Source organism: Balaenoptera physalus (genome assembly GCF_965194825.1).
Source record: "Balaenoptera physalus genome assembly, chromosome: 13".
Classification (NCBI taxonomy): Eukaryota; Metazoa; Chordata; class Mammalia; order Artiodactyla; family Balaenopteridae; genus Balaenoptera; species Balaenoptera physalus.
The window spans coordinates 64,046,406-64,071,214 of NC_138892.1; the positions used below are offsets into that span (position 1 = coordinate 64,046,406).

General features: G+C 40.6%; 1 protein-coding gene across 5 annotated transcripts in view; it reads right to left on the minus strand.

The window, feature by feature from the left end:
- Positions 1 to 24,775, minus strand: part of DIP2B (disco interacting protein 2 homolog B) — a 246,041-nt gene extending 221,266 nt beyond the window's left edge. For all 5 annotated transcript variants that reach the window (XM_082421288.1, XM_082421286.1, XM_082421287.1 and 2 more), the window contains exon 1: positions 15,755 to 24,775. In XM_082421288.1, the coding sequence (XP_082277414.1) occupies positions 15,755 to 16,085 (331 nt within the window). In that variant the 5' untranslated portion in view covers positions 16,086 to 24,775. The remainder of the gene's footprint in view (positions 1 to 15,754) is intronic.
- Positions 24,776 to 24,809: the final 34 nt, after the last annotated feature.

Below are 24,809 nucleotides of genomic sequence, written 5' to 3' on the forward strand. Positions count from 1 at the left end.
TCTGGCTCTCATGCAAGCGCTCTACCAGGCTTGGCACTGCGTCTTCTATACACTTCTGCATAATAAATATCAGCTGAACTGAAATGTATGAGCCAAATAGCCAGGTAGGCTGATAAAATGGAAAGTTGTCACACACCACCCAACTGTAAAAGTCACATGGAAAATCAGAGCGTGCAGATAAATAGGTGAAGGAAACAAAAGAAAAACAAACATGAGAAACTAACCAAATGCCAGGAAACATCATAGGCCCCTGAGTTCCAGCCCTGGCCAGCTTCCACAGTGGTCCCTGTCCCTTCCCAGCAGAGGCCCTGGGACAGAGCCGACATTTCTTTACTCTGTAAAGCTATCACCATCTAAGGAATCCTGTTGGAATCTTCTCCCTGCAAAGTCCATCTATTCGTGAACAAGTGTCTACTGAGTGTCTTCTATTCTAGGTCCTGGCATCCAGCAGGAAGCAAGGCAGCAAGGTCTCTCACAGAACTAACATTTTACTGGAATCAGATAATAAATACACGAACAAGATCATTTCAAATGGTGGTATTAAATAGAAAATTTTAAACAGAAAAAAAAAAAAAAAGATGAGGGCTTCCCTGGTGGTGCAGTGGTTGAGAATCTGCCTGCCAATGCAGGGGACACGGGTTCAAGCCCTGGTCCGGGAAGATCCCACATGCCGCGGAGCAACTAGGCCCGTGAGCCACAACTACTGAGTCTGTGCTCTAGAGCCTGCAAGCCACAACTACTGAAGCCCACTGGTCACAACTACTGAAGCCCTCACACCTAGAGCCTGTGCTCCACAAGAGAAGCCACCGCAGTGAGAAGCCCGCGCACCATAACGAAGAGTAGCCTCGCTCACCACAACTAGAGAAAGGCCGCACACAGCAATGAAGACCCAACACAGCCAAAAATAAATAAATAAATAATCACTTTGACTTCAAAATAAATAAATAAAAAGATGAGATGGAGAAAGTGGGGAGGAGCTGCTCATTTAAACTCAGCAGTCAGGGAAGGCATCTCTGAGAAGGTCACTTTTGAGCTGAGACAGAAAGGAGGCAAAGTTGCCAGCCAAGCACAGCACTTGGAGCAGAGCATTCTCAGCAGAAGAAAAGCAAGGAACAAGGTCTGGAGGCAGGAACAAGCACGGTGAGTTCAAAGGAGAGAAAAAGCCTCACCATCCTCAGGTTTCTGTTCGAGTGCCATCTTATGATGAAGTCATCCCTGACTCCCTACTTTAAATTGTATCCACTGACCAGCCCCAGTATTCTCTATTGCTCTTCATGATTTTTCTCCACTAAAATTTTTACCATCTGACAGGCAATATAAATTACTTATTCATTTCTGTCTATTCCTACAGAACGTAAGCCCCTTAAGGGCAGAGATTTTTGTTATTTTAATCACTGCTGTATTGCCTGTACCTATGTGGCATAAAGTAGGCGCTCAGTAAATAGTAGCTAAATAAATAAAAAGGAAAAGAAAAGAGAAAGGGAGGGAGGAAGAGAAAGAAGGAAGAGAGGAAAGGAATGAGAGGGAAAAAAGAAAAGGAGAGAGGGAGGAAAAGAGAAAGGAGGGAAAGAAGAGTCAGCCAGTGTGGCTGAAGCAAAGTAGATGGGGGAACAGGAGTGCTGGCCTTGTAGACCATGGAACAGGAGCTGGAATTTTATTTTACTTTTTTTTTTAATTTTAATTTTATTTATTTTTGGCTACATTGGGTCTTCATTGCTGCGCGCAGGCTTTCTCTAGTTGCAGCGAGTGGGGGCTACTCTTTGTTGCGGTGTGCGGGCTTCTCATTGCGGTGGCTTCTCTTGTTGCAGAGTACAGGCTCTAGGTGCGCGGGCTTCAGCTGTTGCAGTGCATGGGCTCAGTAGCTGTAGCTCGTGGGCTCTAGAGCACAGGCTCGGTAGTTGTGGTGCACGGGATCAGTAGTTGTGGCTCGCAGGGTTAGTTGCTCCGTGGCATGTGGGATCTTCCTGGACCAGGGATCAAACCCATGTCCCCTGAACTGGCAGGTGGATTCTTAACCACTGTGCCACCAGTGAAGTCCCCGGAATTTTATTTAAAAGACAGAAGTCCACTGAAGGAAATTCAATGGCAGGGAAGTGACATGATCTAATTTGTATTTTACAGAGCTGACTGTAGCTGCTGTGTGGAAAATAGGTTAGAGAGAAAAAAGCAGGGACACTAGATAAGGCGCTATGAAGCTACAGATGAGGTAACAGAGGCAAGGTGATGATCGGCAGTGATCAATGATGGAGAGAAGCAGATGCAAGGGTATTTCTCAAGGTAGCACCAAAAAGACTTACTGATGGACTAGATATGGGCCGTTGGATTGAAGAAAAGAGAGGAATCAAGAATGTGTCAGTTATCAATTTATTGCTTCTCAGCTCCAAATCTCCCCTTCATTGCCTACTCTGTGAAAATTAAGATGAACCCTTTAAATATTTTTCCTTTGCCAGATGCCACAATATTAAGCTTTGTTTGTAGAGGCACTGGAAAGACACTGCAGGAGGAATGGTTCCACTGTGCTCCTCTTGGCAGGATAAATAGAGTATCAAGGATAAATACAATATCAGTATTTCTGATGTCCTATGGAGCCCTGGCCAACTTATTTTAAGATCTTTTTTTAATTTGAGACAATTGGAAAGAAAGAGTCTAAGCTTGCAAAACCTTCACGTTTTTACAATTATTTTTCTTACATATACAAGGACTGGGGTACTTTATTGTTTGCTCATCCTTATTCACATGCTGATACCACACTGCTTTGAGCATGATCATTTTAGAATCTGTTTCAATACATGGTAAAGCAAGGACCACCTCACTATTCTGTGCCTAAATTTTCTTGGCTATTCTAAAACATTTATTCTTCTATCTGAACACAGATTGTTTTACCTATTTCCCCACCCCCAAAAGAATTCTCCACTGGAGTTATAATTAATTTCCATTAAATTTACATATTTTTAGTTTTCCCATCCAGGAACATGGTATATATTTCCATTTTTTTCAGATCATCCTTAATCTGTTACAATTTTCTTCACACAGATCCTGCGCCTTTCTTGTGATACTTTCCCTTTAAGTATTTTACAATTTTTTTAGCACTATTATAAATGAAGTATTTTTCTCCTCACAAAGGCAGTTCATTGCCATACTTCCCCTGCCAACATACCAATGATACCAAAGAATGCTTTTAGTTCCCACTCACCCACACACTACCCTGTCCCACGATGTCCAGGTTTTGCTGGAATCATTTAGAATATTTCCTTCAGACAGCAAGGTTTTCTCTTTGAATATGTGTCTTCAATTTCAAAGATCCTTACTTAGCATTTATATTACACATTCCTTGTCACTCTCAATATATGTAATTATATCGATATACATATTACATGTAACATAGAGTAACAATAATATATGATACATATATATATTTCAAAGTCCTTTGTCTATCACTGTGTCCTCTCCTCTTCCTACTTTGGAAGGAGGAGAGGAAATATTATCTGTTTGATTAGAGTACACTGTCCAGATTAGAGTCTATGGGTGATATAATATGAATCCTTGCACACCCACACAGAGCTTTCTTTTCCCTGAAAGGTGAATAGTATCTAGACTGCCTGTAAGATTTTTGGAGTGGACCTTTTCTCTAAATAGTCTGCTTCTTACACTAACACTATAGTGTTACAAATGAGAACAGTCTGTTTTGTGGTAGTTTTAACTTTTTCTTTTGTATCTTTATCTTCTTTTGAATCTTTCTAACCTTTTCTTTTCTTTTGTATCTTTATCTTTCTATCTAGGAACTTACTTGTAAGTTTTTTTTTTTTTTCTTTATCACTGAATTCAAGAATTTTATCAGAATATGCCTAGGTTTGTGCCTTTTCTCATCGATCTTGCCTGGAACACAGTGAACTCATTCAATCTTCAGTCTTTTTCAATCTGCAATCTTTTTTTGGCTCAGGGAATTTTTCTTCTATTACTTAGTCCTCCTTCTAAAATTCTTGTTATCTGCATTTTTGGTTTCCTGGATCTATCCTCCAAGTCCTTCGACTTTCATGAGTTCCCCTTCCAACTCTTAGTATTTTTGTTCAGCTTTGAAATTGTTATTTTACTTGAACTGAGTTTTAAAAAAAGAGGGCAGCAGAGATGTGCTCAAACTGCCATTTTCCCAGAATCATTTCAAATGGGACTGTTTAAAGGCTATCTTATCACTCAAGTATAAAATAGTTTCTAAGTGCTCACTCAAAAGACAATTACTTTAAATTAATATTTTTAAAGCCCAAACAGCTATTTGTTGAGAAGTTACTAGACTGAAAGCTCCTTGAGAGCAGGGTATCTGCCTTCTATGCATCTCTCACCCTCTCAATAGATCTTGTAAATAAATGTGCTCAATACACCTTTATTGCTATATTGATATGTTTAGCACCTTACAAGTTCCCAAAGGTAGAAGACCTAGTCATTACACTCACAAAATCTAAAGTCTAACTGAGGAGGCAAAAACAACATAAACAAAACAAATAAACAGCTGTCAGTTAAGTGTTAAAACTGTTACTGAATACAACAATAGCCTAAAAACAGAAGAGATTAATAAGGACTAAAGTCGTCAGTTGGTTTCATGATCAAAGGACGTCAACCAGGCCATGAAACCACAGGTAAATTTTACTAGGAGAAAAGGTAGTCCTGACAAAGAAAACAACCGCTGCCAAGGCAAACAGATGAGAATGAGCCAGTCAGGAAGAAGTGAGGAAACCAGTCTGCCTGTAATAGAAGAGTCTGTCAGATACTACTAAGGAAATAAGAACAGATAAGGAGGTTGGTGACAAGAGTCTAGATTCGTTCACTGGTTGAATAAGGACTGAAAAGCACTTACGCTGAAGGACGCTGCGCGCTGTCCTCAAGCAGCTTACAAAGGGAGATGACAATATTTATGCAAATGATCACATAATAACTTGAAGGTCATTTGAAAAATAACTATAATGTGGGAGTAACATTAGAGATTAGAGCTCAGAGAACCAACAAATGAGGAAGTTGCCTTTTTTTTTTAACAGAAACTTCTCTTCTAGGACTTCCCTTGGTCTCCTTGAAGAAAACGATAAGCAAAGAACCATGGGAGGAGAACTCACAAATGCTTTTGCTACACATTCAATTTAAAAATGAAAGTTTCTCCAAACCAGAAAGGAAGTCCAATAAAGTAAGAATGACAACTCTTGGGACTTCCTTAGCGGTCCAGTGGTTAAAACTCTGTATTTCCACTGCAGGGGGCACGGGTTCAATCCCTGGTCAGGGAACTAAGATCCCGCATGCCACGCAAAGCGGCCAAAAAAAGAATGACAACTCTTTACAATTTTAAGACAGGAAAAAAATTGTAACTATATATGGTGACAGATGTTAATGAGATTTATTGAGGTGATCATTTCCCAACATATAGAAATATCAAATCATTATGTCATACTCCGGAAACTAATATAACGTTGTATGTCAATTATACTTTGATTAAAAAAAAAAATCTAAGACAGCCTGCTTGCCTCAGTCACAGATTTACTAAGCAAGAAACTATCAGAAACTTCTCCTCACAATTCCTGCTAGGTTCATTTTCATTTTTTATTTTTTTGGCTGTGTTGTGTCTTCGCTGCTGCATGTGGGCTTTTCTCTGGTTGCGCCGAGCAGGGACTACTCTTTGTTGAGGTGCAAGGGCTTCTCATTGCAGTCGCTTCTCTTGTTGCAGAGCATGGGCTCTAGGCACACGGGCTTCAGTAGTTGTGGCACGTGGGCTCAGCAGTTGTGGCTCACAGGCTTAGTTGCTCCGCGGCACGTGGGATCTTCCCAGACCAGGGCTCGAACCCATGTCCCCTGCATTGGCAGGCGGATTCTCAACCACTGCGCCACGAGGGAAGCCCCTGGGTTCATTTTTAAAAAGGAGATTCAGTGACAAGACTGGCCAGCACTGTAATGCATTCATGCCTGACCTGAATTAAAACCCACAAGGTTCCAGTTTATGAATAAATTGAAACATAACCCAAGGTCCTTAAAAAGAAAGAAAAAAATTCTACAGCTGTTTTAGTTTACCCCTAAAAGCAAGAGTCCTCTGAAGAAAAAAAGAGAGATGAGAGTACTATTCTTCGACAAAAAATAACTCCAAGAAAAATCAACTAAAGTAAATGTCATTTACAGAAATATCTACATTAATTTAAACATTAATTTTTAAATTAAACATTAAATATCCTAAGGAAAAAACAAAACAAACAAAAAACTCTTTCTGAACCAGAATGTAACCACAATACTCTATCTGTAGCCCAGAAGCTCAAGTCCAGGGCACAGCAAGGACCTTTCAAAGACACCAGACCTGTGCATTTTCATTTAGGGCTGTCCTGTGTAGCATCCAAGATATTATCCTTCTGGATTTTCCCCTTTCAGCTTCTCATCAACCCCATCTCAATTCAAGGAAGAAAAATTAATTTCACATCAAAATATAAGTACATAAAATTATCTCTTACTTTACAGATACACAGTCTTAAAGGATTTTACCCAATATCTTTTGTTCTTTTTAGAAAAAAAGAAGTCACACCCTTCCAGAAGTTAAGCTGATATAAATGAAATCCTCCAAATATATGTTGGAGTGCTGGTTCTGGCAAAGCGAGGTCAAAAAAACCCAACCTCACTCCAATTGCTATCCATTTCTCTTAGAATAGGATAGAACATTCCCATTCTTTTCTCTCCAGGGAGCCCTACCTCCCAAACTCCAAAGACAGAAGCTGTATCCTAAGAAAAGTGGGGCCCAATAGTTAAGATGGAAAAGAATTTTGCTGAAATTACTTGAAACGTGATTCAGGGAGATGGAGGCAGTGTAGAAACACCGTGGGGTTTGGAGCCAAGTTGAGGTGGGTTCCAACCCCAGCACACTTTACTTTCAGGCTTCACGTTCCTTAACAAGTCTCTACAGAATGGAAATGACACACCTATCTTTAGGAGTTGTTAGGATTAGAAGCACACTTCAAAGACTTGTCCAAGATCATACAGTAAGCAGCAGAAACAGTTCTAAATGATTCAAGTGTGTTCTCTCCCCTTTGCCATTCACTTCAGAACGTTACTGTTCCTGGTAGGGAAAAAGGGAAAGATCAGGTCATGTGTGACGGGCAGGATCTGGCACACCCTTTGTTCCACTCAAGGTTCAGTTGCTTTTTGCTAGCTCAGTTCCCTCATCATCATGATAATAGGAGCAATTTATTCAGCACCTACTTACTGGTCAGGCAGGATATACAAAGTGCTAAGCACAGGGCCTGTTACATAATAAGCACTCGATAATTGATGGCTACTTATACAGAGATCTTAACTTCTTAAGAGAGCTTAGGAAAGGCTGGCTTCTTACAGGAAATTGAGTGGAACAGAAGTTAAAGAGGCAGAAAAAGGGGAAGAACATGCCAGAGTGGGCATTTCTCAGAGAAAGGCAACATGTACAAAGGCATGGAAGTGAAAAAGCACCATGCATTCAGGGAAATACAAGTCATTCGGCATGGCTAGAGAAGACAGCAAAAACATGGAAGGCGCAGGAAGCGGGGCTAAAAAGGCAGGCAGGTCTTGTTACACAAAGGATGCCTGGAATTTATCCTGTGGATAGGGGAAGCCAGTGAAAATTTTTCAACAGGGAAAAGGACACAATTAGATCTGTGTTTCAGAACGATCATTCCATCACAGAATAGAGAAGGATGAACTGCAGAGAGAAGAGACTGAAGGTAGGCAGACAAGTTAGGAGACTACTGTAATGGTCTCAGCAAAAGATGGTAAGAGCTTAAACAAAGGCTGAAACAATGTGAATGGAGGGAAGGAAGCAGAATCAACAGAACTTAGTGACCCATTAGAAGTTAAGGATGACCCCCAAGTATTTGCAGAGCAGAAACAAGGAGTACAGTTTTGGACCTACTAAGTTACAGTTGTCTGGGGAGAATAAATGGGATGTCTGGAGCAGAGAGGAGTCAGGGCTAAAGATACAGACTAGGGAGTCATCTCCCAGCCTTGACAGCTGAGGCCCTGGGCACAGATGAGATCATTTAGCAAGTGTCTGTGAAGTGAGATGAAGGCTAATGACAGATACCAGGAACACCCACACCAGGAGGAAGAAAGAGAAAAAGAAGCCCAAGGGAGAGCAGAGGAATAGGTAGGGAGCTGGAAGGAAATGATACCATAAAAGCTAAGGAAGGAGGGAGTTTATAAAGATACTGGCCCACAGTATCCAATGCTGCAGAGAAAGATGTAGAGAAAGATGTGGGTACTTTTCAGTCTGAAATCAGAAGTCACTGGTGGCCTTGGAGACGTTTTTTTCAGAGGCTTGAGGAGTGAGCAAAGGTAGGGAACAAAATAAAGGAAATGTAGGCTCTACTTTCTAGGATCTATGAGAGGGAGTGAACGCTAGCACACGAAAGCAAATAGGTTCCAATACAAGATCGCGGGAAGATACTTTTCTTAAGATGGGAGAAACTTCAGCGTACCTATAGGCTGAAGGGAGGGGGCCAAGAGCCAAGTGTTAAGTGAGAGGCTAAAGATGAGAGAGAAAAAAAAGACAAAAGACTACAAATGAATAGATGGATCAATAAAGTAAGATCCCAAGATCCCAGAAGAGGAGAAGGGATGGGACTGAGATCATAGTCACAGGGACGCGCTGCGGAACAGGAGGGGGATAGTTCTTCCTCTGAGAAAAGAAGGAAAGAGGATAAGGGTGGGAACTGATATAGGTAAGTTTGTGAGTGTTGAGGAGGGACGCTGAGGGAGTCTGGCTTTCCTTACAAGCTAGTAAGAATGAAAAGTGGTAATACACAGATTTGGTTCTTGCTTCACAGTCCTCTTTGAGAAACTGATGAAAGCTGGAGACTCTGCTCCCCAAAAAGGCACATAAGCACTCACACTCAAAATTCTACACACGACTTTAGAGTTTCCAGGTCCACTAAAGCCAACCCATGTATCCAAAGATTCTGTCAGCTGTGATGCTATAAAATTCCAAAGAAATGGCCTTTCAGAAAATATTTTGTTCACAGAAGAGCATCCACAAGGGAAGGCAACTTATTCATTATAAACACAAATATACGAAAACCCTTACTTAAATGTCCATGACATAGTCCAAAAGAAGCTGGACTAGACTTCACTGGTGGCACAGTGGTTAAGAATCAGCCTGCCAATGAAGGGGACACGAGTTCGAGCCCTGGTCCGGGAAGATCCCACATGCCGCGGAGCAACTAAGCCCGTGTGCCACAACTACTGAGCCTGCGCTCTAGAGCCCGCGAGCCACAACTGCTGAGCCCGCACACCACAACTACTGAAGCTGCACACCTAGAGCCCGTGCTCCGCAACAAGAGAAGTCACCGCAATGAGAAGCCCAGGCACCGCAACAAAGAGTAGCCCCCGCTCACCACAACTAGAGAAAGCCCGCACACAGCAACGAAGACCCAACGCAGCCAAAAATAAATAAATAAATAAATATTTTAAAAAATAAAAAATAAAATAAAGACAATGAGTGACAGAGCCTTGGATTTAGCAACGCCTTTAGATAAAAATAGTATTTTTTAAAGATCTTTATCAATCTAGAGCTGACCCTTAGGTCTAAAGATAGAGGACTGAACAAGGCTGGTGGTAAATGCAACTTAAAGGAAAAGCGGATGCAAGAAAACTTTTGAACAAGGAGCCAAAAGGAGTTGTTCACTAAGGACAAATGGGGGAAAAGGAAGAGTCAAAAACCATGTGAAGGTTGAGCATCCACATGTGCCTTTTCATACAAAGCTTGAAGATGCTTGAGTCTAAGAAACCATGCTTAAATTTCAGAGCCATTTGCCGGAACCTACAGGCTTAGAAATGCACACATGCCAGATGTCTATGTGAAACAAACCAGCTACTCTTTTCTGCTCTAGTCAACTGCTTGCACTGACCCAACACGTGTTGAACTAGGGTAGAGGGTGCCGACAGGAGCAACTGATGGAGGAGTCAAGTATTACTTGCAAAAAAGAATTACACTAATTGATTCCATTCATCACGTCATATGTAATCATATTCTGCTAAGTAAAACAAGATATTAAAAACAGCCAAGTCACTATGCATCCATTCACTATCAGAAACAATAAAGATTACACATACCAAGCACTTACTACACGCACACACCACACTCAGCTGTTCTCCTACGATCTCATTTTAAACCTCCTTACAACTCTAATAAGGTTGTCCTTCCTTTTTTAAGAACTAAAGAACTAAAACCAGGGAGGTTAGGCAGTCCATCCAAGGTCACAGGGCTAAGTGACACCAGGACTTGGACCCAAGCCCACCAGATGCCAAAACCTGTGCTCCTCAAATGATCATACAACCCCACCCCTTGTACCAAAATCAAATCCCGAAGACAGAGACTTTGCTTCAATTGAAATCTTAGGTGAACAAAAATTTATTGCACTCCTAAAACAATACAAGAAAGAAATTGTTGAGCAGTTGTTTAAAGGACTTAAAGAATGACCTCTGTAGGAGCTTACATGGAGGTAAAATGAAAAACAATTTAAGTATTTACAAAATCTATGAATGGTAAAAATGATATAAACTGTAAATGCTATAAGGTTTGGAGAAAGAGAGCTCACAGTGTTCAGGGGCAGGTTTAGAAAAAAGGTAGAACTTCAACTAACTCTTAAAGAATTGTGAGAAATGGTGCAGACAAGCAGGAAGGAGTGTTTCAAAGACCATTCCTGATTAATCATGAGAGAGAACCATGAAGAACTATAATCATTAAAATACAAATACATGTGAAGGCCCTTTTTAGCCAATCATCTGAACTTTCAACCCTGAAGTGCTAATCCTCACACAGGCCAGGAAAGAAAGCAGCCACCAAGGGCTGGACTGAGAGTGAAGGGTTAAAGATTTCTCTTATTCAAAAATCCAGGGGCTTCCCTGGTGGCACAGTGGTTAAGAATCCACCTGCCAAAGCAGGGGACACAGGTTCGTGCCCTGGTCCGGGAAGATCCCACATGCCGTGGAGCAACTAAGCCCATGAGCCACAACTACTGAGCCTGCGCTCTAGAGCCCGCAAGCCACAACTACTGAGTCCACGTGCCACAACTACTGAAGCCCGCGCACCTAGAGCCCGAACTCCAAAACAGGAGAAGCCACCGCAATGAGAAGCCCACGTACCGCAAGAAAGACACAACGCAGCCATAAATAAATAAATAAATAGATAGATAAACAAATTTATATTAAAAAAAAATCCAGCTCAGTGTTATGGACTGTCAAACAACAAGATTAATTTTTCAAAATACACAGAACTAGGGTGTCTAAACAAGCGCTATCCTTTACAGTAAAGTGAATCATTCTTCCAGTGAATCTGTCTGTCACTACTCTTCTGGAACTACCCTCAAAACCAGTTTACCATCATTCTAATTTTTTGACAGTCACAAATAAAACACATTTATAATCACTCTAATTTTTTCATTCACAGCTAGTCTGGACTCCAGAAGAACATCAAACAGCTTTTCTCTACTTGACACCAAGTAACCTATAAAATGAAACTCTACCCTCAAAGAATTAAAATTTGCCACTATGAGGATTTTCAAAGGAATGTGTCACAGGCTCTGACAAGCAATTCCTAAAGATGAGTTCCAACATAAGGCGGGTATAGCCCACCAAAAATATAGATATGCAACTTTCAGAGAATAAATCACTCAAATAATGCCCAGTTTTGGTTTTTCAAAAACCCACACACCTGTTTTCCTTAATACTCCTAACACTAGGAATGACAACTGCTTAGACATAATTTTCTGATAAAGGTGTTTCTTATGAATTAATGACTATGCTACATATTTGGGGGGAAGTGGCCCACTTTCCCATTATAAGTAAGAAGGATTTACCAGTTTTCTGGTGGCTTAATTCCAATTGCCCACTTTGAACACTGTGAAATACAATCTCAATTCAGCATCTCCCCCTTTTCCTCTTCAACTCCCCCACCTCTGCCCAACTCCTAAAGAGGATTCACTTCATCTCCTAGGAAGCAGCTGCCTCTTTCCCCTCCACCTTCAAGGTAGACCTGTACCACTCTTTGAGGACCCTGAGATACGTGATGAAATAGACAGGAGAAAGGGAGGATGTGACTGGGTTTGTTGTGTTTGTGGTCAGAGAAGTGTTCAAACAAGAAAAGGGAGGATCCCTTCCTGTAAGTGTTATTTTATCTTAAATACCTTTCCAGTTGTCATCTTGGGACTGTTTTCAGGCACTGAAAGACTTGCACCCCTTCTAATTTGCCACAGACTGCCTTCTTTCCTTCACACTTATGACTGAACTGCACGAGCTAAATCACAGCCCTCTCTACCAGCATCCAGTTTTGTATTTAAGGTTCTCTGCTGTTCCTTTTTCACAACGACAAAGTAGACAGCTTCCTCTTTTCTTAGAAGGCAGTTTCTGTACAGAACCCTCATGTACTGTTTTGTCTCATGGACTGTTTTGTTGGTATTTTTAAGTGATTTCCCTACCGGACTCAGAGCTCCTTGAAAGCTAACACAGTACCATGCTCACCTCTGTATCCCTAGCACATAATAAGCAGAAAATAAATGTCTGCTGAATCAAATAAGTGAACGATAGATTTAAAAAAGATTTCAGAAAGAGAATCAACAAGACTCTTTGGAATTGTGGCATACAACTATTTCATAGCATTTGCTTAGAGTAAAAATTAGAGTTAATAGCTTGTGCAATAACCGTAAAGATATTTAACTCATTCAATGGTAACAGATGCCATAATTACATGTCAGCTTAAGATAACGGCACTTATTAGTGAGCAACTTTAGACAAAATACTTAACCTTTCTGAGTCTTAGTTTTCCCTTCTGTTAAACTAAAACAACAACAAAAAACTATTAATAGGTGTTAATAACATCTGTTCTACCTAATCACAAAGTTGCAGTGAGACTCAAATGACATAATGCATAAGATCATGACACAAATACAATGAATTATCAGACAGATTTAAACAAATTCCCCTCATTAGTGTTATTTTTGTGCATACACTTGACTAAAACATATGACTCAAGTTCAGACAACAGAGCTTGTTACCAAATACATAATAAATATAATAACACATGTGAATCATGAAAAAATTTTCAGTTGTGGGAATACTTGCAGAAACCTCCTGCCTATTCAATTAGTCTACAGAAAAGCTTATGATTAGGTGTCATTTCAATTTTAAATGATTCTCTGGACAGTGCTGGGCTGTTCTTTTTGGTGCAAAAGCAGGCAGCTTTAAGCACCAAGTCCACGGTGACCTGCCTGAATAAAGCACCAGCCACAGCACTGGGTTCTGCAACACACTCTGCGGCAAACAGCCCAGGGTGGCACAACCTGCGTTCCAGCGCACAGCTGGCTCATCTGCGACCAGAGCCTGCAGCTGAAAATACAGGCGAGCACAAAGAAAATTCTTTAATGGCATACAGCTCAGATGATCGCTATAATTAGGACCAACTACAGCCTGAACCTAAAAAAATGAATAAAATGGAGGAATGAGTGCATCAAAGCCAACAACACACAATGAACACATAGTTAAAAGCACCTTTTTTTTTCCCAGAAGAAAAAAGTACTTTTGTCAGAGCAGTAACTGTAGAGAAAATTTTAAACAAACAAAGGTCCCTTCAAAATATGATACAGACATCACAAATAGCATGCTATAGATCTGGGGGTTGTTGGTGGTTTCAACTTCACTTGAATTCCTAAAAATGTCTACCTACTCCTCCAGTCAACCATCCTCTGTACTTTAAGCAAGAGAGACAGACAGATGGCCAAGATGCTGACACTGCAGGCCCGAGGTTTTTCAACTATATTTTTTCCCATTTTCCATCGCTAAAAGAGATGAAATACAGGATAATGTAGTATAAACCTTTAAGAAACCAATTCAAACTCAGTTACACGCCAGACCAAAACAACCCTGCATCGGAAAACAAACCACGCACTTGTCCTTAAAAATGCTGAAGGCTTGGCAATACAGTTTGTAGGAGTTTCACACTTTCTTGAAGGAGACAAAGGTGAGCTAATCAGTGTGAGTCCTAGAAATAGTTCCTTGGAATCATCTCTAGAAACACCCAGAGAAGTAAACGATAATCAGCTGGAAGCAGATATATCAAGAATAAAGAGCTTCCAGGATTTCCCTCTCCATGTAAAAGCAATCAACTCCTATTTTTAATCTCATTCTGATGCAAACATCCAGCCAAACTTCTCTCCTTCTGGCTAATCAAAGATAGCTGATGTGATACTATAAAGTAACTTTTAAAAGTCTGACTTGAATGCAAGTCATCACAGATTGAATGACAATGCTTTAGTCTAGAAGAATGAGTTTTTTTGAGAGGCAGAACCAAGATGGCAATGCCCTAAACATTTCACAGAAACAAACTCACCCACCACAACTGATTCTGGGGACTGGACAAAGAATAACTTCCCAACTGGTTAACTGAAAAAAAATATGTGGATAATTAAGTGCAAATGAAAACAGCACCTCCCTATACACTGGGAAAACCTAACAGGGTTATTAAAAATAATTATTTCCCTCCATGCCCCACTGGCTTTATAACACTCAAATCTACTTCTGGTTTTTCATTGTAAAGGATTGCGGGGTGGGAGAGAGAATGCCTTGATAAGTAAACAAAAAGTCAGAACTCTCCTGGGAACTTATCACATTCTTCTTTTCCAACCAACAGTTTTTAATCCACTTGAAAAATGCTAGCGAAGAGGGCCTTTGGCAAAGAACTCAATAAGAATATGCAACTCAGGGGACACCACCACAGTACTGACATCAAGCTTGGAGAAAATGCTGCTTTTGTCTCAGAGGCAGCCTGTGATAAAAACAGGAACTTTGTGGAGAACTGATCACAACTGCACAAGAAGCCTGATCACATGCCCACAACAGAGCAACGTTTCTCTCATTGTTGTCCAGGGACTTCTCTAATAATAGTGGCTCGACTTATTCCATTCTTTTAATTCTCAATACCAATCCAACCCTCCTTGTAACAACCCATTAACAAAAGAAAGACAGTGCCGGCCAGGATTTCCATGTAACCGGTAGCCACCTCTCTCCTTCCCTCTTCAAAGACTGCACAAGGTGATCAGATGCGGACAATTCAGCCCGAATACAGGCACCAGGAAAAAAACCCTTACGATAAAGGTGGTCTAAAAGCAGCCCTGTGTGTCTGTGTGTTAATGCCACTGCTTCTGGCCTCCCTAGGACCCTCTACGGCCCAACCCGCTTCCATCTCTCTCCTGTCACTGGGGAGGCATCTCGCATTGTTAAAGAAGGAAGAAGAAATGTTGGCGGATTTCCCCTGTCTTTCTCTTTTTCTGAACGGGGGGAAGGGGAGCTGAAACAGGCTAGGGCCCTCCCCTGGAAAAGGGTAGAGGAGGACAGGAGAAAGCTGTCAGCCACCCTGCTGGCGGCCTCACCCCCGCCCCGCCCCCACCGTGCCCCGGCGCCCGGGCAGAAGCCTGAAGCGGGAGGACACAGCTTTGTCTCGGGTTTTGGGGGGCAGGGAGCGCAGAAGCAGCCCGGGCCTGGGGAGGACCTCTCCTCCAAGCCTCTGCTCACCCCCTCCCAGGGAACACAATGAATCACACGGAAACCCACTTCCCGGGGTGAGAGAGAAGGGGAGCGACCCTTCAGAGCCCGGGCCAGATTTCCGGCACCCTCCTCCACTCTGCCCGCACGGCCACCAGGGCGCGCGGCGAGGACCTGGTCTCCCCTCGCCGCGATCCGCAGCGGCGCCCGGGCGCCCGCTCCCCCGCCCGTCTCCTACCCTCCGAGAGCTCCAGCTCCAGCTCCGCCAGCTGCGCCCGCACTTCGGGCGGCAGCGCCGCCACCGCAGCCGGCGAGGGTTCCAGGCCTCGCTCCGCCATCCCGGCTCTGTCAGCCACACTCCGGAAGACAACCGAGGGGGCCGAAAGAGGGACGGACTGACGCGAGCCCACACCCCGACTACAGGATCCGGCTCCGGCCGCCGAGCGCCGCCAGCGACTCCGCTGCCGCCGCCGCCATGAGCAAGGGTCACGTGAGCGCGGCAGCCCCGCCCCCGGGCCGAGGCTGCACCGCCTCCGAAGCCGAGTCAGGCTGAGCACTCGCGGTCTCATAGCGCCCTCTACTGGGAAACTCCTGAAACGACGACTCCAAGCCCGCCGCCCCGATTTCTCCAACGCGAAGTACGCTAACGGTGTTGGTGTCCACCGGGACACGTAGCCTTTACCTTTTACGAACTCACGACCAAGCAGTTTTCAGGGGCCCCAGGCCTTGCTTTTTCCAGTTCTCTTCACTTAGTAGTGTATCCCTTTGTCTTGTCACTTCTTCCGTTTCCCCCTGATTGACACCTCCGATTCATAAAGATTTGAACTCAGGCCCGTTCTTTCACTGGGGCTTCCCGATTGCATTTACCAGGAGCTCTTTTTTTTTCTATTTCAGTTCTAGCATTTAAGACAAAGGAGGGAGAATCTGCCTCCCCCTTCCTAGACGTCTAACTACTTACAGGAGAACTTCGTCTTCTTTATCTTTTTATCCTCCTCGGTGTATGACTTAATAGGTGTTCCAAAAGTATTAATATTTTAATTCAGTATAAGGATCCACACATGTGTGTGTTTTTACCGGGAACTACTGGGGAAGATGCCTTAAACTGTCATTCATAGTCTTTCTTTAGTAGTATTGAATCTTTTTTTAAACGCCAAAAGTCCCCTGCAGAATTAGAGGGAATTCCAGTGTTTTTCCTTCCCTTCCATTCTGATCCAAAATTGGTCCTTTGAGAGTAAGGCCTCAGCATCTGTTCTTTAGTAGTTCCCAGACAGTATTATATCATTCATGCGCTGGAAGGGAAAAAAATTTTTCTTTTAGGTTGAGGAAAGAATTTCAGCTTAAAAAAGGAATGTAATATCATGGCTGACTGGGAAGTAGACTTTGAAATTTCCGTTTAACTGCAACAATGTAAGGAGAATCTATGGGAATATATGTATGTATGTCTTCTGGTTTACATGAGGACTATGGCAGTTTTTAAATTTTATTTTATTTATTAAATTATGGCTACGTTGCGCGTTCATTGCTGCGCGCGGGCTTTCTCTAGTTGCGGCGAGCGGGGGCTACTCTTCATTGCAGCGTGCAGGCTTCTCATTGCAGCGGCTTCTCTTGTTGTGGAGCACGGGCTCTAGGTGCGTGGGCTTCAGTAGTTGTGGTGTGCAGGCTCAGTAGTTGTGGCTCGGGGGCTCTAGAGCTCAGGCTTAGTAACTGTGGCGCATGGGCTTAATTGCTCCGCGGCATGTGGGATCTTCCCGGACCAGGGCTCGAACCTGTGTCACCTGCATTGGCAGGCGGATTCTTAACCACTGCGCCACCAGGGAAGCCCTTAAATAAGAGATTTTTAAAGGAAAGAAAAAATTTATGAGGATCAGGAAAATTTGAACACTAGATATTTAGGAATTATGGTCATATTTTTACATATGGTAATGACATTGTGATTATATAACTTTAAAATAGTACTTTTTAATGGGAAAACATACTCAAATACTTATGGATGAAATGGTATGCCTGAGATTTGCTTCATAATAACCCAATGCAAGGTGGGGTGAGAAGAAGGTAGAGGTATATCTGAAGGAATATTGGCCGAGATCATAGAAGGAGTTGGGTGACGGGAATATGCAGCTTGATTATACTATTCTACTTTTGTATATATTTTAAAATTTCCATAAAAAAACATTTTTTTAAGTACAGAGAAATATTTCTGCAGGAGATCATAACTTTGTAATTGTATCTTTTTCTATTTTTTCTAATATTGATATATATGTAAGAGAACGGGTACTTTAAAACATCAATCTACAAAGCAATCTTTACTAAAAGTTTCATAATTATAACAGTTGAAAAACTGGAAATATTGTCTACCCAGAAATCCAAGAGAATCAACTAAAATACTATCATTCACTCATTCGTTCATTCAATCATACTGAGTTAATGTAACATGTTAGGAACTGTCTAGGTGCTAGGAATACAGTGTTTGAAAAAGGTCTATACTCTCACGGAGCTTAGTTTAGTTCTATCAGAATTATTATTAGTTTTATGAAGTGGCTTAAGATTAGGCCAACATATAAATATAAATAACTTTCCTGTCTTAGAGCAATAGACAATTCAAAGAAAAATCCATTCGGTCACAGCAAAACATAAGTAGGAATAAACCTAACAAGAAATGTGTACGATTTATATGAAGAAAACTGTAAACCTAAATAACAGTTCCTATTCCCAGATGGGAAGACACAATATCATAAGGATATCAATACTCCAAAAATTAATCTATAAAAGTTAATGCAATCTTCATCAAAATATTACTGTAATTTTCTAAATCTTGACAAGCAGATTCTAAAGTTTAAATAGATTAAATGCTCAAGGAAAGTCAAGAAAAATTAAAAATAAAAAATTTAGAAGAGGAATTTGCCTGACCAGATATCAAAACACACTAAAAATCAACAAGCCTCAAAACCAAAAAGTCATGAAGGAATACTGATTGTGAATAATGAAAGATAAGACAAACATGCATGTTCTTTCATGGCAAGACTCATAATTTTTGTCGAGTCAGTTCTCCCAAAATTTCCTGTAAGTACAATGCAATATCCATAAAATCCTCAACAGAATGTTTTGTTTTTTTTAACAAAATTTGTTAGGTGATTCTAAAGCTCATATTAAAGAAAAAAATTCACAAGAATGGCCAAACATTCTAAATTTAAAAACCATGGGAACAATTTGTCCTTTCAAATAACAAAATATGCTAAAAAGCTACTGGAGTTAAAACAGGGTGTTATTAGTGCAGGAAGAGGATAGAAGGAATTTGATAAATACTGAAGAAACAGACTTACGCATAACTAGGAATTTCCTTTATGATAACGGCGGCACCTCAAATCAAGGAGAAAAGATCAAGTATCTAACAAATTGCTTTTTAACAAATGACTATTTAGAAGAAATAAGAGTGACACTTCATAATGCACCAAAAGAAACTGAATGTATTTAAAAGTTAAAATTTAAAGAAAAAAATTAAGGTATTAGAAGAGAGGAAAAATATTTAATAACTTCAGCATAGGCAGGGCTTTCTAAGCAAGTTGTACAGGTGAATGTTGATAGATATGGCCCCCAAAACAATTAAAATGCAAGAAACCATATACAACAGAGGTCCCCAAGCTGCCTGAACCATCCCCCCCGCCACAGTCCGTGGAAAAATTGTCTTCCACGAAGCCAGTCCCTGGTGTCAAAAAGGGTTGGGGACCGCTGATATACACGTTAAAAAAATTTTAAATTACAAATAAGAATGTATTTCCAGTATATTTAACAGACAATGAAATATCCAGAACATAAAAAAGAGCCCTGGACTTCCCTGGTGGCGCAGTGGATAAGAATCCGCCTGCCAATGCACGGGACACAGGTTCGTGCCCTGGTCCTGGAAGATCCCACATGCCACGGAGCAACTAAGCCTGTGCGCCACAACTAATGAGCCTGCGCTCTAGAGCTCGCGAGCCACAACTACTGAAGCCCGCGCGCCTAGAGCCCGTGCTCCGCAACAAGAGAAGCCACCGCAATGAGAAGCCCGCACACCGCAATGAAGAGTAGCCCCCACTCGCCACAACTAGAGAAAGCCCACGCGCAGCAGCAAAGACCCAACGCAGCCAAATATAAATAATAAATTATAAAAAACAAACAAAAATAGATTATAAAAAAAGAGCCCTACCAGTAAACAATAAAAATTGACCACCTAATGAAAAAGTAACTAATAAGGATATAAAAACATTAAAAAACTTACCAGCAATCAAAGAAATATAATTTTAGCAATAACAGATAAGAAGTACCTAAATTATATATAGATACTGGGTGTATCCCTTCCCTTGATGGCTGAGGATCATAAGCTACAGGATCATAAAAGCCCAAAACTCTTGAGGGAGATTTGTCCTGTTGTGTGAAAGATTTGGACACAGGGGAAGAGACTTCTTTCCTCATCTGGAAATTGCTGCAAGGACCTCGTAAACCTGTAACTGCTATTGACCAATCTTTCCTGTCACATAGAGAACGCACTTGAGGAAGAAGCCAACATACAGCTAGTAGATTGGGCATGGGAGGGAAAGGTGTGGGAAAAAGGTGAGGGAAGAGGAGAGAGAGGGATTAGATTAAGATTGATCATGCACTTGGATCCAGCTCCATCACTGAACGTTTAAAGTAAGCCACTGGCTTCCCTCTACTTATTTTCCAACCTATTCTCAACCCTCTATTATCAGGCCTCCACTACTAGTCTATTGAATCAGTTTGGTAATGGTTACCAGTAGCCATCCAACTGTCAAATCCAATGGACTCCAGTCATCTCACTTAAGTGGCATTTATACTTTACATCTTGAAATTTTCTCCTCCTTTAATTTCTTTAACATCTCTTTCTCCTGCTTCTCTTGTTAGAACATTTAATGCCAGTATTGTTTGGGAACTCCTTTTCCTCTGCCTTCTTTTACATTTTTAAAAAGTGTTTTTACTTGAAAATATTTCCAAGTATAGAGAATTATACCTATGTACCTATCTCACCATCTATTTCTGCTTCAGAACTTTAAAGACATAATAGATACATTGAAGGCCCTATACATGCATCCCTAGTATTATTTACCTCCCTTCCTCCTTCCCCAAAGATGGTTATTTAAAAGGTATCCACCATCTTGCAGCTGGTATCATTCCCAAGTATATTATTACATTTTTATACTTTTACTAGATGTATCCATAAACAATAGTAATTTAAAAACTATAAATAAAAGGTATCAAACTCTACATGTCAATCTAACTTGCTCTCTCAACATTTCGACACATAAGAGCTGTTTCCAGTTCATTCACTTTAAGTGATATATAGTATTTCATCACAAGACATAACTATAGTACTACTGACTGATCTCCTGCCTCTTAGACTTACCTTTGTGAATATATTGGGCCCACCTGGACAATCCAGGAAAACCTCATTCCAAATCTTTAACTTAATCACATCTGCAAAATCCCCTTTGCAGTATAAATAACTTTCACAGGTTCTGGAGATTAGGATGTGGACATCTTTGTGGGAGAGATTATTCAACCTCTCATACTGTTTTAACTACTGCTCCTTAATTCCAAACATCTTTCTCACCTGGACAATTCCCAAACTATTTACATAACCACCAGCTTTGTGTTCTCAATTTCGAATCTGACCATAATCCTCTCCTTAAGACTTTCAGTGGTTCTGCATTCCCTACAGAATCAAGTGAAGTCATTTTCTTAGCATACGATTGGTCATGATTTGACTGCAAAGTAAATTCAGCTTTTCTCTTGCCGTACTCTACTGAAACCTACACTCCACCCATTCCAAATTATACTGAATTTGCCCCATGGTCATGCCTCTTTGCCTTTACTTGCACTCTGTCAGTATGCTGCTCATTCTTCCTTCACCTACCTAGCCAACACATATTGATCATGAATCCATTTGGAAGTTAATGCCTATCTCCCCAACCCCCGCAGAGCTGACCACCATTGAATGTGTATTCCTAATACCATCAAAACATTCATAACACTTCATAGTAATATTTTGGCTTGCAATGCTCCACTCTAGTTATTAAGGGTGGAAATTTCATAATTTTAGCATTCTGTGCACCTAGTGTCTTGGCTTATGGTAGATATGTAAGATCAAAATGGTCATAAATAAAACAATTAAGGTCATGGAGTTAGTGTGTGGGTATTTCTAAGATTTGAATACTGATGGAAAGTGGCATGCTACACAAACAGCCATACATACACAAGAAAATAAGTGGTGAGACACAATAAAAATTTTTTTTAAATCAGTAAGTTAAATCTGGAATCTTGAAGAGTATGTGCTATTACTCCCCAAATTTTGGGATGAGTAAAGCTGAGAGAAATAAATGATTTGCCTAAATACACCAAGATTAATAACAGTGTTGGCTATAGCTATGGGAAGACTATAATGTTACTCAGGGTTGGGGGGGATTTGATAGACATTCAAATTTTATAACCTTCTAGCCGTGTTTATGAGTGTGTTACATCATTTCTAGGACACAGCTGGTTTGCTGAGGCATGTGTGAATTATGTCTTTTAGGGATCTTCACATAGAAAAATGGCAAGTTGATAATAAAATTTTTTTTAGCAGTGGTAAGTCACAACAAGCTTAATGCTTTTAATTCCTCTCCAATCTGACAATTTTATTGGTGAGGATTGGAAACATTAAAACTTGAATGAACTCACATGAGAAGTGCTTAACAGTAGTTGGCATGGAGACTGTCCAGGTGGGAAGAGAGGATGATGATTAGGGTTAAGGTAGCAACAATTAAGACAAATAGGGGTAGATATAAACTAAATAATTTTTAGCCCTATCCCTAAGTAAGCTGAAAGAAAATGTAATATAATGAAAACCACCATAATGCTAGAGATGAACTGTCTTTTAGACTTAAAGATTTTAGTTCAGTATTTCTTTTTGCAGCCCCCACTCCCATCTTGCCATTGTTAGGATTATCAGAAATCCTGCAAGAACAAGCATAACCATCTCAAAACCGTACTCATATCTCCCTGCCCACAAAAGGTTCTTTGCCAATGTATTCAATCATGGTGAATGCCACAAACTTCCATCCAGTTCCAAAGTCACAAATTCATGAGTCATTTTCTATGCCTTCCTCTCACCCTCTGTATCTAACCCATTCACGTCTGTTTCCCAAATGTTTCTCAAATCTACCACTCTGCTCCAACTATCATCACCAGGTAAAATCTAACTCGTCTCATCTGTTCTCCATAATGCACAAATTTCAAACCCAGGAGTCTGGCTCTTACCTCTTTCTCTGTCCTCAGCTTCGAAGACGGAACAAGGTCCCCCATACTGTATCTGCAGGACCCTATAATTCTTCCAATGCATCATAAAGAAGTATGTACAGGTTGCTCCTTCATCTGGAACACTCTCCTCCGGGCTCACCTAATTAACTCCTACTCCTTCAGGTATCTGTCCTCTGTTTCTCAGGCAAGCATTCTATCCCTGTACCACCCACCCCCCTCTCCAACTGCATGGATTCTGCCTGATTCCGGCTTTCACATTTACTACTGGTCTAATTTTGCAATTACTTATGATTATTTCATGCTAAGTACCATAAGGGTAGGAATCCAATCTATTTTTTGCTGTCTAGCACAATGCCTGGAACATAGCATGCAATATATACTGGCTAAATGAATACCCCACCCATCATGATTAGCTCCAATGCTAAGTCAATACCCTCAGTTTTGACATGTCGAGGTCATAGTTATTTGTATAGGCAGAATTTGGAATGCACAATAGCAAAATTAGAACTTAGATGCATCATTCAAAATAAATATAAAACATGTTAAAATAACAGCCTACATAAGGTTATAGGGAGGCTGGAGTTCTACTATGGTTCATTAAGTCGGATACAGCAGGTATGCAGAGGAAACAGGAGAGAAGTACAGCAGCTTCAAAGATTTGCATAACAGCTACCAAAAATGAATTTAAAAGATATCATTTAGGAAGCTTGTTCCTTCCCACAACACCAGAAGAAAATGGAGCATTATGAAGAAAGTGAAAACATCTCAATTCCTTTAAACCCTCACACAAACTAAAGACACCCTTGATAGTTTTCATTCCAGAGATTTTTAAGGAAATTCACAATCTTCTAGTAGTAATGTTAAACTTTTTATAAAAACTTCCAGGCATAAAACTGAAATTTATACTTGGAGACATACTTCAGTTAATATTTTCTAACAAGGCATAAATATATAAAGTATCTCAGTGATATGACTCTTGATAAATCCATTCATTTTTAATACAACTCAAAGGCCTACATAACTAAGTTTATCAATTGGTCATTAGTCCACCTAAAATAATACACAATTACGGTGTGTTCCTGAAATTTAAGTTATGTACCTCCTCTCTTGGCCAAATAAACTCACTAACACACTGACAGAAAGCCCTAAGGCTTTGTTAGCATGTTTCCCCTGTAAACCTGTTATTACTGGGATGATTTTGCTCACTGATATCAGCTATCTTCATTAAGATAAATGTTCATTAGCAAAATAAAGGTTTTAGCTGTTGAAAGGACAATGCTACTAAGTCATCATCAAAGTGAATGTTCACATTAAATGTTACCTTTATATGTATTATTTATAAACAGACTCATAACACATAACTTGTGGAATAAACATTTCTGAATATATGAGAATTCGAAAATCTAATTTGAAATTAGCCTATATTTTAAAAGACCTAGATTTCTACTATTCAAGAATAAACTGTGGCATAACAGCTATGTAACACTTCAGGGTTTTTTAGCAATGCTATATTCAATAAAAGTTGAGCTGTCACATTAATTTGCAGATACCAGCTGTTAAAAAAAGCCAGAGATTGCTCAGCTTTTCCATTTTTGCCGTTATCATAGTTTAAAAAAAGATTAAAAGACTCATTTAAATTTCCCGGTGAACCTTCCCTTAAAAAGCTCCCCCAAACCCTTTAGCTCTAGGGTTTGCAATCAAAGAGGTGGTTGAAAAGGTAAAGGTAACCAAGGGGCTTTCTCTTGGAAACAGAAGTTTAAAGACCCAGAATTTACACACTCAAATCAGGCCATAATCTGATCCACGAAGGCAAAACCCTTAAGCTGCACAGTGCCCTGTGATTTTTCTCCCCTTCAATAACTGCTTCTGACACTAAAAGAATTTAAGAAAACCCCAGAATCACAGAGCTGAATCTTCTAGCTCTCTACCCTCACTTTGCAGATGAAATATCACACAACCCATACCCCCCTCCCAAAAACAAAACAACAGCTGAAACCAGAATAGAA